This window comes from Delphinapterus leucas, chromosome 17 (assembly GCF_059928025.1).
Source record: "Delphinapterus leucas isolate spDelLeu-1000000601 "Yukka" chromosome 17, BTC_Dleu_Yukka2, whole genome shotgun sequence".
Classification (NCBI taxonomy): Eukaryota; Metazoa; Chordata; class Mammalia; order Artiodactyla; family Monodontidae; genus Delphinapterus; species Delphinapterus leucas.
In genome coordinates this window covers 39224153-39237601 of record NC_143145.1, presented here as the reverse complement: position 1 = coordinate 39237601, position 13449 = coordinate 39224153, and the positions used below count along the sequence as shown (strand labels likewise).

The window sequence follows — 13449 nt, the reverse complement described above, 5'->3', positions numbered from 1 at the left end:
AAATTCATTGTGACAAAGATGAAGAGAGTAAGAGCAGGGCTAACATAGGGCGAGATTAGTTCTGGAAAATAAGTAGGAACCAGATCCTGCAGGATCTTGTCGGTCAAGCTCGGGATTCATTCAGCAGTCATTCACCACCACAGATATTTGAGAACCATCTATGCTGGGAAGTTTGTTTTAAACTCTTTAAGAGGACAGTTGGTTTTAGAGCTACATAATAGTATTTATTTGGCTGTCCTGTCTTCTCGTGTGCATCCCCCCACCCCACCCCGCCCCCGGTCAGTTGCTAATTCAGCAGCTTTCTCTCTTCCAGTACGTGTTTAGAAATTTGTTCTTTGCAGAGGGCCTATCTTTCAGTGGCAGGATGGCCTTGGCCAGCTTTTGAAAGCTGTTAGTATTAGTATCCTCTGCTACCTCTTGAGAGCAATGTAGCAGAATAAGCAATACAAGAACCTTAAAAAAAATTGTGGTAAATTAGACATAACAACAGATTTGTCATTTTAACCATTTTTACGTATACAGTTCTGAGGCATTAAGTATATTCATGTTGTGTAACTGTCATCACCATCCATCTCTGGAGCTTTTTCATCTCTGAGACCAAAGCCCTGCATCCATTAAACACTAACTCCCCATTCTTCTCTCCACCAGCCTCTGCCAACCACCATTCTACTTTTCATCTTTATGAATCTGACTACTCTAGGTACCTCGTATAAGCAGACTCATAACAGTAAGCCAGCTCCTTTTGAGACTGGCTTATTTCACTTAGCATGATGTCTTCGAGATTAATCCATGTTGTATCATTCGTCAGTTTCCCTCATTTTTTTTTTTTTTAATTATATTTATTTATTTTTGGCTGCATTGGGTCTTCCTTGCTGCACACGGGCTTTCTCTAGTTGCGGTGAGCAGGGGGCCACTCTTTGTTGCGGTGCGCAGGCTTCTCATTGTGGTGGCTTCTCTTGTTGTGGAGCACGGGCTCTAGGCGCCTGGGCTTCAGTAGTTGTGGCACACGGGCTTAGTTGCTCTGCGGCATGTGGAATCTTCCCGGACCAGGGCTCGAACCCGTGTCCCCTGCGCTGCAGTTGTATTCTTAACCAGTGTGCCACCAGAGAAGTCCTCCCTCATTTTTAAGGCAGAATAATATTTCATTGTATGTATATACCACATTTTGTTTATTCATTCATCTGTCAATGGTCACTTGAGCTGCTATTGTGAGTAATGCTGCTATGAACATGGGTGTACAAATATCTCTTCAGTTCCTTGCTTTCAGTTCTTTTGGGTATATACCCAGGAGAGGAATTGCTGGATCATGTGGTAGATCTGTGTTTAATCTTTTTGAGGAACCATCATACTTTTTTCCATAAAGGCTACACTATTTTACATTCCCATCAGCAGTGCACAAGGGCTTCAGTTTCTCCATGTCCTACCAACACATGTTGTTTTCTGTGTTTTTGATAATTGCCATCCTAATGGGTGTAAAGTAAAGAACCTTATAAGAGCCTTTGATTTGAAGACCTAGCAGCAGAAATCATGGATTATAGTCAAATTCTTCATTTTGACTGTTGAGGAGCCTGGGATCCAGAGAGATGAAGTGACTTGCCTCGGGCTGCACAGCTTGTTGGTGGCCTACGTAGCAAGATAGGCTCTCCCCAGTGCTACGTCGGGAGCTGATTCCCCTGGCCTCTGCTTTTTCCACTGTACTCTGTCATCTCTCAAATTTTAAGGCAGACATATAGTTACTTCTCATTTTGGACAGAATTTTTGCTGAGGTTATCAGGTATTTTCTTTACATTTGATTAGTCCTAAGTAATAAAAATAATAGCTAGTAATAACAGATATTTTTGAGTACTTAATTTATGTCTGTTTTAGTACTTTACATGTGTTTACTCACTTAATCCTTACAACAACAGTATGGGGTAAGTTTTACCATTATTTCCATTTTACGAATGAGAAAACTGAGACGTTGGGCAGATGTATGGCATATCCCCGGCCATACAACTAATGAGTGGTGAAGTTGGGATTTGAGCCCAGGTAGTCTGGTTCCAGAGTTCCACGCTCTTAACCATTATTCTCTGCTGTCACTCAGTTGTACACACTCTGGTGGGGTTCCTCTGCCACTGACAGCTGAGAGTGGATCGCTGTTGCCGGGAAGATTTCTGTGTGTGCGTGATAGCACTGATTCATGTGAGTTTGTCAGAGCCTTACCTATGACTTTAGTTTCAGTTGCTGCGTGCACTGAAATTGCTTAAAGGAGCCATGGCGGAGGGGTTGGTTTGGGGGTCAGTGAGCCTGACTTGAACGCTAGCTTCTCCACTTACTGATGATATGGCTCTGTTCAAGTAACAGTCTCTGTCTCAGTGTCCTCATCTGTCATATAAGATTACGATAGTACCTGGTTCATCAGGTCTTGGGAAGATTAAATGGCAGTCCATATAAGGAGTTAGCCCATTGCTAGCACTTAAGCAACCTTTCAGTATCCATTAACCATTATTATAGTTCTTTAATGTAATTGATTTTATTAGCTCAGTCTGAGCTCTCTTCATCTTATTTAAGTTGGTATGGCCTTACTCTGATTGCTCTCAGTTTTCCTTGTGCCATTGCTTAGTCAAATTTGGATATCATGGTCAAGACTGAGCAGTAGAGAAATGTGGGATAAACTGCCACGTGTGTCTTTAGGCTCAGTGTTTAGTAATCCTGAGGTCCTGAATTAGGTAACCAAAGTGAGCAACCTTAACATAATATTGCTGAATTTATTACTGTCTTGCTTATTCTACTCTGATTTTTTTTACTTTAGTTAGGTTTTGGAGAGGGATAATCCGTTACTTAGAGGCAGTAGTTTTTACACACCCTACTTCGAACTTATCTGTGAATATGGGATAAAACACATATTTTCTTTCTAAAAAGTAGGACACTGCCACTTACATTTTCAATGGAAATTCAAGTTTTTGATTGTATCTCCCTCTTTTTGCAGGATTTATCCTACTACTGTTGTTTGGAGTTGAAGGGCAAAGAGGAAGAAATACTGAAGGCACTTTCTCCAATGTGTAGCATAGACACAGGTAAACTTGTTTCAGAGCTGAGTCCCATTTTATTTTATTCTATTTTTTATAAATTTATTTATTTTTATTTATTTTATTTTTGGCTGCGTTGGGTCTTCGTTGCTGTGTGCGGGCTTTCTCTAGTGGCGGCTAGCGGGGGCTACTCTGCCTTGCAGTGTGCGGGCTTCCCATTGCGGTGGCTTCTCTTGTTGAGGAGCACAGGCTCTAGGTGCGCGGGCTTCAGTAGTTGTGGCACGTGGGCTCACTAGTTGGGGCTCTCGGGCTCTAGAGCTCAGGCTCAGTAGTTGTGGCGCACGGGCTTAGTTGCTCCGTGGCATGTGAGATCTTCCCGGACCAGGGCTCGAACCCGTGTCCCCTGCATTGGCAGGCAGATTCTTAACCACTGCACCACCAGGGAAGCCCAGAGTCCTATTTTAGTCTTTATAAATGTATTCATTTCATGAACAAGTGTCTGCTGTAAGCATTTTGGAATTTAAACACGCTTTACTGAGACAGCTCATGTTACCAATGACTCTGTTCATATAAGGAAAGCTTGGGATGGCTTTAAAGCCATTTCAAATATTGTTGAGTGTAAAGTGAGAGAACCATTATTCTGGTGGAGTGAATTTAGGCAGGAGGAAACTCAAAACTCATTAAATCATTTACTCAAATATTTACTGAGAACTTCTTGGGTGGTTTTGATCACTTCTTGATCTAAGCAGTGATCGAAACCAACACCTCATCCATCATGGAGATAGACAATAAATAACAGTATGGCTATCAGGAACTAATAATGCAGTCTCAGCACTTGAAATCTTAGAATTCTGTTTCTGTTTATGTCAGGATTGACTTTTGCAGCAGTTCACTGTTTGTCTGGAAAGCACCAAGGTAGTCTCATGCTTTACCGGGCAAATAAATATCCTAGAGAAATGCTGGGTCCTGTGACATTTATCTGGAAGGCTGAGAGGACCCCTGGTGACACTTCTGAGAGCAGGCACTTGTGGATATGGCTTCATCCAAGTCTTAAACAGGTATAATCCTTGACAGTATTTCCTCATCACTCTGTCACTGTATTCTTGATGACTGTTGGAAATCAGTGCTATAGAAATTTGAATAGTCTAAAAGTTTGATTGATAGCTTGGTATTTGAATATAGGGAGGATAGTTATGTCAATATTAAGTGGAGCAAATCTTGACCTGACTTTTAGTAAGCCCTAAGTAGAAGGAGAGATGAAAACCAATCTTATTATGCAAAGGGCTTGAAATGGTGCACTGAGACTAATGCTTCCATCAGCCTGAATTGGTTCATTGATATTCAGGTGCTTGTGAGAGCCTGTTTGATGATGAGAATCTGTTTTGAGTAATTCTGATGAGTTTTTAATACTGCATTTAGCTTAGCTTTCCTTTTTTATCATACTCACTGCTTTTATACAGTAGACTGTAAATTTTCTCCAAATTCCTCTTTAAACTAGTTTTTAAAAAAACTGGTCAGAGTATTCATGTTGTTTTCATTAATCTTTGACATTTCAGAGTTCTTTTTTTGTTCTAAGTGCAGAGGAATGAAAAAACCTTTTTGATGATGATAAATGTAGTTTAATTTGTGAAGAATAAAAATGTACATTTTTAAAGGTAGAAAAAAATAACATAAACTAAACCAGCTTAAATTTGAAACGTATTTAAATTCCAGAGTTTAAAAGTAAAATGTTTAAACATATCCTTAGGATATCTTAGAGGAAATAAAAGCAGTGTGCCAGTGTGTGGAACCCACCAAGTCGACTGTCTGCCTCCCTGATCCCCTTCTGACACCATCCCAAGAAAAAAGCCGAACTGACCTGCCCACAGAGAAAATTGGCAAGAAAAGAAAATGGAAAGATGATGAGGAAAATGCTAAACCAATTAAAAAAGTCATCGGTGATGGAACTAGAGATCCACTTCAGCCGTATTCTTGGATCTCTCCAACCACAGGCATTGTAATCAGGTATGGGTTGAATTTGCTCTGAACCTACTGACCGTTTTCAGTGAAGGTGTGCTCTGTTTTTGCCGGTGAAACAGACATCATATACGATGGAAGTTTCCATTTTAAGACCTTTTCTTTCTTTCAGTGATTTGACGATGGAGATGAACAGATTCCGGCTGATCGGTCCACTTTCCCACTCCATCCTAACTGAAGCACTCAAAGCTGCTTCTGTCCACACTGTAAGAGTAAACGTGCTTGTAATGTTCTATTCTGGTCACCTCCTTCTTAGCAAATTTGTGAAACCTAACATAATTTGGTAACATTTTGGGCCATGGCTTATAAATGTTTGTTTCCCTCCTTATGCTTATTATCAAAGACTTTTATCTTTCACTTTTCCTAGAAGAGCAAATCTAAGTGAATGTAATAAGTAAACTGACTTGTTCTTACTGAAATACAGACTGCTCCTGCAGCTTCTGAGTCTTGTAGAAGGTTCTTAACTTCTCCATAGGCAGCTAACAGGGAGCCCCTAAAATCCTGGAAAGTATATGCTAGTTTTTTTTGTTTGTACTTGTGTGATGCATATTTTCTGGGGCTAGTTTTAAGGGTGATGTCTAACAGGTTAAGAACAGTGTGTTGAGTGCAACTCTGTCCAATAGAATGTTCTGCGAGGGTGATGTTTCTTTGTGCCGTCCATTACGGAGCCACCAGCCACATGTAGCTACCGAGTTGCTAGCGTGACTGAGGAAGTGAATTGGTTCCTTTATTTAATTTTAATTAACTAACAGTTAAATTCAAACTGTTCTCTGTGGCTAGTGGCTGCCATGTTGACAGTGCAGGTCTGGAGAGTAGAGACTAGATTAGGAATCAGACACTTTGGGTTCAGATTCGGTTTGTTTTTCTGTATTTGTGCAATTAACCCTTCAGTGCCTGTGCCTCTTGCATATTGGACACGTTGAATATGGTGATAGGTCTGAACAGAGTTTGAGCTGTTAAAAGACCGATATTTAAAAAAAAAAAAAGACGACTTCTCTCTCCCTCTTCCCTGTTTCCACAGTAGTCTCAACCACTGTTGTCTCTTTCCTGGATCCTGAAGCAGCTTCTTAACTTTCCTTCATTGCTCTCACTTTTCACTCTATTCTCCACGCAGGAGGCAAAGTGATATTTTGACAATTTATTCACATCGTGCTACTTCCTGATTAAAAGCTTTTGGATAGCTTCTCATTGTATTTGAGATAAATTCCAAAGCCCTTAATTTGACTGGTAATCTTATACCTTCATGTCTGTCTGGCCTCATCTCTCCTCGCCTTTGGCACTTCAGCCACCCTGGCCTTCTTCCAGTTCTAGAATATGTCAGATCTCACCTCCCTTAGAGCCTGTCTGAATGTCCCACCTCTGTCGCTCTTCTTGGCTAAGCCTTCCTCATTCTTTAAGTTTCAACATCTATATCATTTTCCTCTAGAATCCTTTTCTGATCCCCTAAGTTAAATTATATCCCTCCTGTTGTTTTCATCCCATCTTGCACATTTCCTCTATTTACGTCTAGATTTGTTTGCATATTTGTTCGATGTTCGTGTCTCATGAGAGTCTGAGCTTCGTGATGGCGAGGACGGAGCAGTCCCATTCTTTACTCTGTCCCCTGGGCTTAGCACAGTGCCTGGTGCAGAGTTGTTACTCCATGCTAGCTCATAAGTTGCAGAGGGAGGATTTGAACCTAGGAAGTTTGGTTCCAGGGCCTGTACTTTGAACCACTAGTTTGTGCCACCTGAGTTTGTGTGAGGTAATGGGCGCATGTATTACAGGTTAGAATCTGTAGGGGCACATCCTACTTCAGTGAACTTTGGTATGAATCCTGGCTGTAGGTTCTCTTCCTGGGCATGCTTATGGTACTTGAACTGCTGTTTGAAACCTTTCCCAATTCCTAGTTCTGTTCAGAAAAAAGGCAAGTAAAATACTTGTGTAACTTCCTTGAAATTTCTAGAAATACTATAGTAGTAATAAATCCTTTTGCTGAAGATTTCTTCAAAAGGTATTGGTTTGGTTTTTCTTTGGTGAGGAAAATTTTATTGCTTCATTCTGTGGTGATGAAGTTGGTAGAGTGGGAGAAGAACACGGCATCTCTTGTTGGCACTGTGCTACAGAGACCACAGGTGTGCAGTCAGTTAGGTAGGTAGTCTCTCAGAAAACCAGGAATGTTTTTCTTAGTTTGTGAAATCTTGAGAGAAGTATAGTCCTGTGTCCTTGTCTGTAATTAGAAGAATCATTAGTCTGATGTGACAGTTTCCCTGGTTCCCCTCACAAAAGATTCATTCCCACAAACAGGGAAAAAAGGATGGGGCCAATAGCACAATGATTTTAACCAAATTTATTAAGTCTGATCCATTATTTGTCTGGTGAACAGGAGTTGTTGTTTTCCAGGAGGGAGAGGACACAGAGAAGACACCTCACTGTTGGTGGATTGAAGCCTGCAGGAATCCTGATAGCGTTTCCCTTCATCACAGACAGGAAACCATCTTTGAATTGTTGGGAGGTATAACGGGGGATACTGGGTTGTACTGGGGAAGAAGGGAAGAGTGGGAAATGGGTTAAAAGAGCATCTTGCAGTTGAGCTACCTAAATGTAGTGTGCTTTTTAACTTGTAACTGTTTGTTAAAATACAGCAAGAAAGCACAAATGAGGTGTTAGTATTCTAAATAATTGGCATTCCATTGCTATAGATAAATGCGTGTGCCAGCTACTAAACTAAAATCTTACTTACCTTCGCATGATTGCATTTGTGTGTGAAGCTCCTGTAGTTATTGATAGGAACATACATGCTCATGTCGTAAAATAACCTGTTATGTTAATTTAATGCTTTTTGTAAGAAACTTCACTCTTTATGAACGTTCATTTATTCTCTGAAAGTATCTTTGGGGAAAAAAAGGGGAATACGTGTCTTTACATAATTAGCCCAAGGTGAAAGTTTCATTAGAAAAATTTGAAAATAAAAGCAAATATATATGTATTTGTGAATAACTTTCTGTTTGCTTTTGGCTTTGTTTTGTTTTTTGCTAAAGGAATAACGTCACCAGCAGAAATTCCAGCAGGTACTATTCTGGGACTGACAGTTGGTGATCCACGAATAAATTTGCCTCAAAAGAGGTCCAAAGTTTTGCCCAATCCAGAAAAATGCCAAGGTAAAGTTCTTGAGACAACCTGGTTTTCCTTACTATTTAGAGCAGTCAGTCCCATTAGAAGAGTTCTGTCTGTGACACTTTTGCAGTAACTTTATCTGTAGAAGAATTAGGGCAGTCTTTACCTGCCTACCTTTCAAGGTGATTATGATCAAAGGAGATGTGTATGAGGAAGTATCTTTTAGCTGTAAACATGTAGCCTGATCATTATGTTCATTTTTTTCCCTGAGTTCTCTATTTTTAGTATCTAAGTAAAACCTGTCTCTGCAAACTTGGTTCTCTGAAAATGCCTGGCTTTTCAGAATTTTAATTGTGAGGAAGGGATCTGCACCGGCAGCTGGTCTTGTGCTCTTTGGAAGCCTCTGTCTGACCATACAGATGATCCAGGTTCGAATCCTGGCAAGGCCATCCCAGGTGCTGAAGGGTAAGATGTCTTGGTTTAGACTCAGTAGAGTGGCCTGCAGGAGTTCTTTGGGGTGACACGGTGGGGGATGGGTAGGGGCTGGCTAAAATTTTAGTCTAAACTTGCGATTTGCAGCAGTTGTGACCATGTCTCGTATTTACTGTCATTTAAACACGGTTAACTGGAAGAATAATTAAAATCAGCTTATGAACTTTTGGAGAAAGGATACAGGCGTGTGTAGAAACAACTTCAGAATTTTTTTTTTTAACCTTCACATGTAGTTAGATAGCTTATTAAGGGGACAGTAAAGTACTCTGCCGGAACTTTACGTGAGAGGTGGATTGGATGAGGGAGGAGTTTAAGATATATAGGTAAGTTAGTGACAGTATGGTCTGGAGCAACCATAAAAGTTAACAGCGTCTGCTACACCAATAAATGTTTACTGTCGTAATCATCTCAAAACTGTAGTGAAGCTCTACTTAGCTTCTCTTGCTGCCTCAAACGCTGTTTTGGAATAAGGCAGTATTAAATTCTTCCTAAGGCTTTTGTCTTAATATAAATCAGTTCAAGGAAAATTAAAGTCTATCTTGAAAAACATGATTTAATTTCTACTATTAAAGCTGACCATGTTATGTCATTGTGTTTTTTAATAATCAAAGTATAATTGATTTACAATATTGCATTAGTTTCAAGTGTATAACATAGTGGTTCAATATTTTTATACATTACCAAATGATCACCAAGATAAGTCTAGCTACCATGTGTCATCATACAGAGTTATTTCAATATCACTGACCATATTCCCCATGCTGTACATTACATCCCCATGACTTACTTATTTTATAACTGGAAGTTTGTATCTCTTAATCTCCCTCATCTATTTCACCCATCCCCCCGCACACGTCTCCCCTCTCACAACCTCCAGTTTGTTCTCTGTATCTAGGACTCTTGTTTCTGTTTTGTTATGTTTGTTCATTAGATTCCTCATATTAGTGATATCATGTGCTATTTGTCTTTCTCTGAGTTATTTCACTTAGTGTAATATCCTCCAAATCCATCCATGTTGTTGGAAATGACAAAGTGTCATTCTTTTAATGTAGTATTCCATTGTATATATACCACATATTCTTTATCCATTCATCTGTTGATGGACACTTTCATACCTCGGCTGTTATAAACAATGTTGCAGTGAACATAGGGGTGCATGTATCTTTTCGAATTAGTGTTTTCATTTTCTTTGGAAATATACCCAGAAATGGAATTGCTGGATTGTATGGTAGTTCTATTTTTAGTTTTTTGAGGAACCTCTGTTCTGTTTTCCATAGGGGCTGTACCAATTTACATTCCCACCAGCAGTGTGTGAGGGTTCCTTTTTCTCCACATCCTCGCCAGATCTGTGTCCCCAGGAGGACTCCCAATTGCCTTCTGCCTCTCTGGGAAACTCTCGAAGATCAGCAAGTGGCTCTTTTCAAATTACTGCCTCTGTGCTGGGACTTGGAACATGTAGATTTTACGTGTACCCTTTAAGAGTGGAGTCTGTGTTTCCTGTAGCCCTCCAGCTCTCCTGTTCTCAAGCCCAGCTGGCCTTCAAAGCCAGACGTTCTACAGGCTCATCCTCTCTATGCAGCACCCCCAGGCTGGGGTACCTGATGAGGAGCTTGGTCCCCCTGCTCCCTCGGGGAAACTCTGCAATTATGATTCTCCTCCTGTTTGTGGGTCGCCTACCCAGGGGTGTGTATCTTGACTCTACCATGTCTCCACCTCTCCTATCTGGTTCCTTCTTTATTATCTTTAGTCGTGGAGAGCCTGTTCTGCTAGTCTTCAAGACGTTCTCATAGACAGTTGCTCTGTAAACAGTTGTAATTTTGGTGTGCCCATGTGAGGAGGTATGTTCAGGGTCTTACTTCACCATCGTGGCCACCAATCTTATTGTTGTATTTTATTAAAACCTGTTTTAAGTAATTTCTTTGAAGAAGTATCGGCATGTGAGCTATATAAAAAAGTAAACTTTTTAAGGAGTTAGTATTACACAAATATTATTAACAAATGTAACATACCATCTGGGATGACAATTCAAAAGTAATTTTAGAAATATACCTTGATGAGCTGGATCAATTAATAAAAGGTGAATCCTTAGAAGAATCTTAAGGTCATGATGGTCTTAATTGTCTGACATAACTTCCGGTCTGTCTTTCCATATCTGAAGTCATTCTTTGTTTTGACTTGGACAAAACAGATCAATTCTGGTGCTACTTAAACCATAGGAAGGGTTTGCCTGACTTGCATAACGTAAACAATTTATCTTCTTATGTGTGCTGGGAATTATAGAGGGCTTGGAAAAGAGAAGGTACAGCAGTGTGATACTGTGAAGTAATAAGAAATACATGTTTTGGTGTTTGTCCATGGTTCCTGGCACTTTGCTTCTAAAACTCTTGTCATTTCCTAAGTGACAAGAGCCTTAACGGCTAAAAGGAGAGCCTTTTCTTATTCCTAACAAGCCCCTTTCAACCACACCTGAGTTTATGTTAATGAGGTGTCTTTTGGTAAAGCCCCTAAGGTTGGGGGCTGGCTGCCAGGGGAACCAACCAAAATGTTGGAACTTTCAGGCGCCACTCCTTCTCTCCCTGAGAAGGGAGAGGGGCTGGAGATTAAGCTTAATCGCTAATGGCCAATCAATCATACCTACCTGATGAAACCTCCATAAAAATCCTAGAGTGGAGTTTGGAGAGCTCCCTGTTTGCTGAACCCTTGGAGGTGCTGGGTGGTGGGGTGCCCAGAGAGGGCATGGAAGCTCCACACCCCTTCCCCTTTACCTTGCCCTGTGCATCTCTTACGTCTGGCTGTTTCAGAGCTGTATCCTTTTATTAAAAAACCACCCAGTAATGTAGTAAGTAAACTGTTTTCCTGAGTTCTGGGAGCCATTCTAGCAAACTATTGGACTTGGCCAATTTATAGCCAGTTGGTCAGGACTTAAAATTGGCGCCTGAAGTGGGAGCCGTCTGTGGGACTGAGCCCTTAACCTGTGGGATCTGATGCTATCTCTAGGTAGGTAGCGTCAGGATTGAGTTAAATTGTAGGACACTCAGCTGGTGTCAGAGAATTGTTTGCTGTGGGAAAAACACCCACACACTTGAGCATCAGAAATATTGAGAGTAGAATAGAGTACAGAGATGGAAATGGTTTTCTCTTTCAGTGAAGACCCTGAGGTGATGATGCGTATCCTCAGGTGCTTTGAAAAAGTTTACCTGATCATTTCTTTCTTTTTCTTTTTTAAATAAATTTATTTTCATTTATTTATTTATTTATTTATGGCTGCGTTGGGTCTTTGTTGCTACACGCGGGCTTTCTCTAGTTGTGGCGAGCGGGGGGCTACTCTTTGTTGCGGTGTACGGGCTTCTCATTGCAGTGGCTTCTCTTGTTGTGGAGTACGGGCTCTAGGCGCCCGGGCTTCAGTAGTTGTGGCATGTGGGCTCAGTAGTCGTGGCTGGGCTCTAGAGCACAGGCTCTGTAGTTGTGGCGCACGGGCTTAGCTGCTCCGCGGCATGTGGGATCTTCCCGGACCAGGTATCAAACCCGTGGCCCCTGCATTGGCAGGTGGATTCTTAACCACTGCGCCACCAGGGAAGTCCTATCATTCATTTCTTGAGTTTGATAAATATTACCAATATGTTTTTGTGAATCTTTTCAACTTCATTAACACAGCATTTCACTGTGTAAAGAGCTGGCTTTCTGGGTGAAATTTAAAAATACAAGTTCTGCTCTACTATCTGTTCTTTTAGTATTTGCTCTCCTTAACATCTGGTTTGCTTTGTTAGATTATTTTAACTAGTCTTTGTCTTCCAGAGATGAATTTGCTTTAGAAAATACTGACCTTACATTGTGCTCATAGGCTCCTTTTAGTCTTTCTCTTTATACCCTCTCTATTACCGTGTACCCCAAACAGTTGACTTTCTCAAGTTCCCAGTTATTGGTCATTATTGCCATGACTTCTCAGTTTCTGCTCTTGGGAGAAAAAATATCTGATAGCTTCAGCTGGGCCTTTTTAACTGTTCTGCAAATTTAATTTAAAATAGAGTGAATTTGAAGGCTGTAACTTTGGTTCATTTGAATCCCAAGTGATTAAACCTTTTATTCATTTCCCTTGCTTCTCTAAGAAACACTTAAGAAAATTTTAAAATCTGGTAATCTTCAAATACATTTAAGAAAGGAGAAGATAAGCTAGTCAACCTTTAAGTCACAATTCTGGAGTTATGTAGTCAATTAGCTTTGGTCCGAGATGAAAGAGAATGTGCTTTATGTGAGCCTTGGGGGAAGGACTTAGAATTACGCACGGAATTGACAGTGATTCTGGGCACACTGAGGGGTGTGCTGACTCAGCTGATAATATTTTTTTCTCAGTAGTGAAGACTGTTGACTTAAAAGGCCTCTTTTGCCTTCAGACATACTCTGCTTTGTCATTATAGTATCACACGGAATAGTTTCACCCTCCTAAGTCAGCTGTGCTCTCTCTTTTCATCCCTTTCTCACTGCTTCCAACCCCTGATCCTTCAACAGCCTCTCTGGTTTTGCCTTTTCCAGAATGTCACATAGTTGGAATCATACAGTATGTAGCCTTTTCAGATTGGTTTCTTTCATATAGTAATATGCTTTTAAGGTTCTTTCTTGTCTTTTCATGGCTTGATAGCTCATTTATTTTATTTATTTATTTACATCTTTATTGGAGTATAATTGCTTTACAATGGTGTGTTAGTTTCTGCTTTATAACAAAGTGACTCAGTTATACATATACATATATCTCCATATCTCTTCCCTCTTGCGTCTCCCTCCCTCCCACCCTCCCTATCCCACCCCTCTAGGTGGTCACAAAGCACCGAGCTGATCTCCC

At 40.6% G+C, this 13449-nt stretch overlaps 1 protein-coding gene across 2 annotated transcripts in view; it reads left to right on the top strand.

The window, feature by feature from the left end:
• POP1 (POP1 ribonuclease P/MRP subunit) overlaps positions 1 to 13449 on the top strand; it is a 38689-nt gene that overhangs the window by 9696 nt on the left and 15544 nt on the right. For both annotated transcript variants that reach the window (XM_022584722.3, XM_022584723.3), the window contains exons 7-12: positions 2969 to 3056; positions 3879 to 4066; positions 4756 to 5012; positions 5137 to 5230; positions 7407 to 7518; positions 8045 to 8164. In XM_022584722.3, coding sequence (XP_022440430.1) covers positions 2969 to 3056; positions 3879 to 4066; positions 4756 to 5012; positions 5137 to 5230; positions 7407 to 7518; positions 8045 to 8164 — 859 coding nt within the window. The remainder of the gene's footprint in view (positions 1 to 2968; positions 3057 to 3878; positions 4067 to 4755; positions 5013 to 5136; positions 5231 to 7406; positions 7519 to 8044; positions 8165 to 13449) is intronic.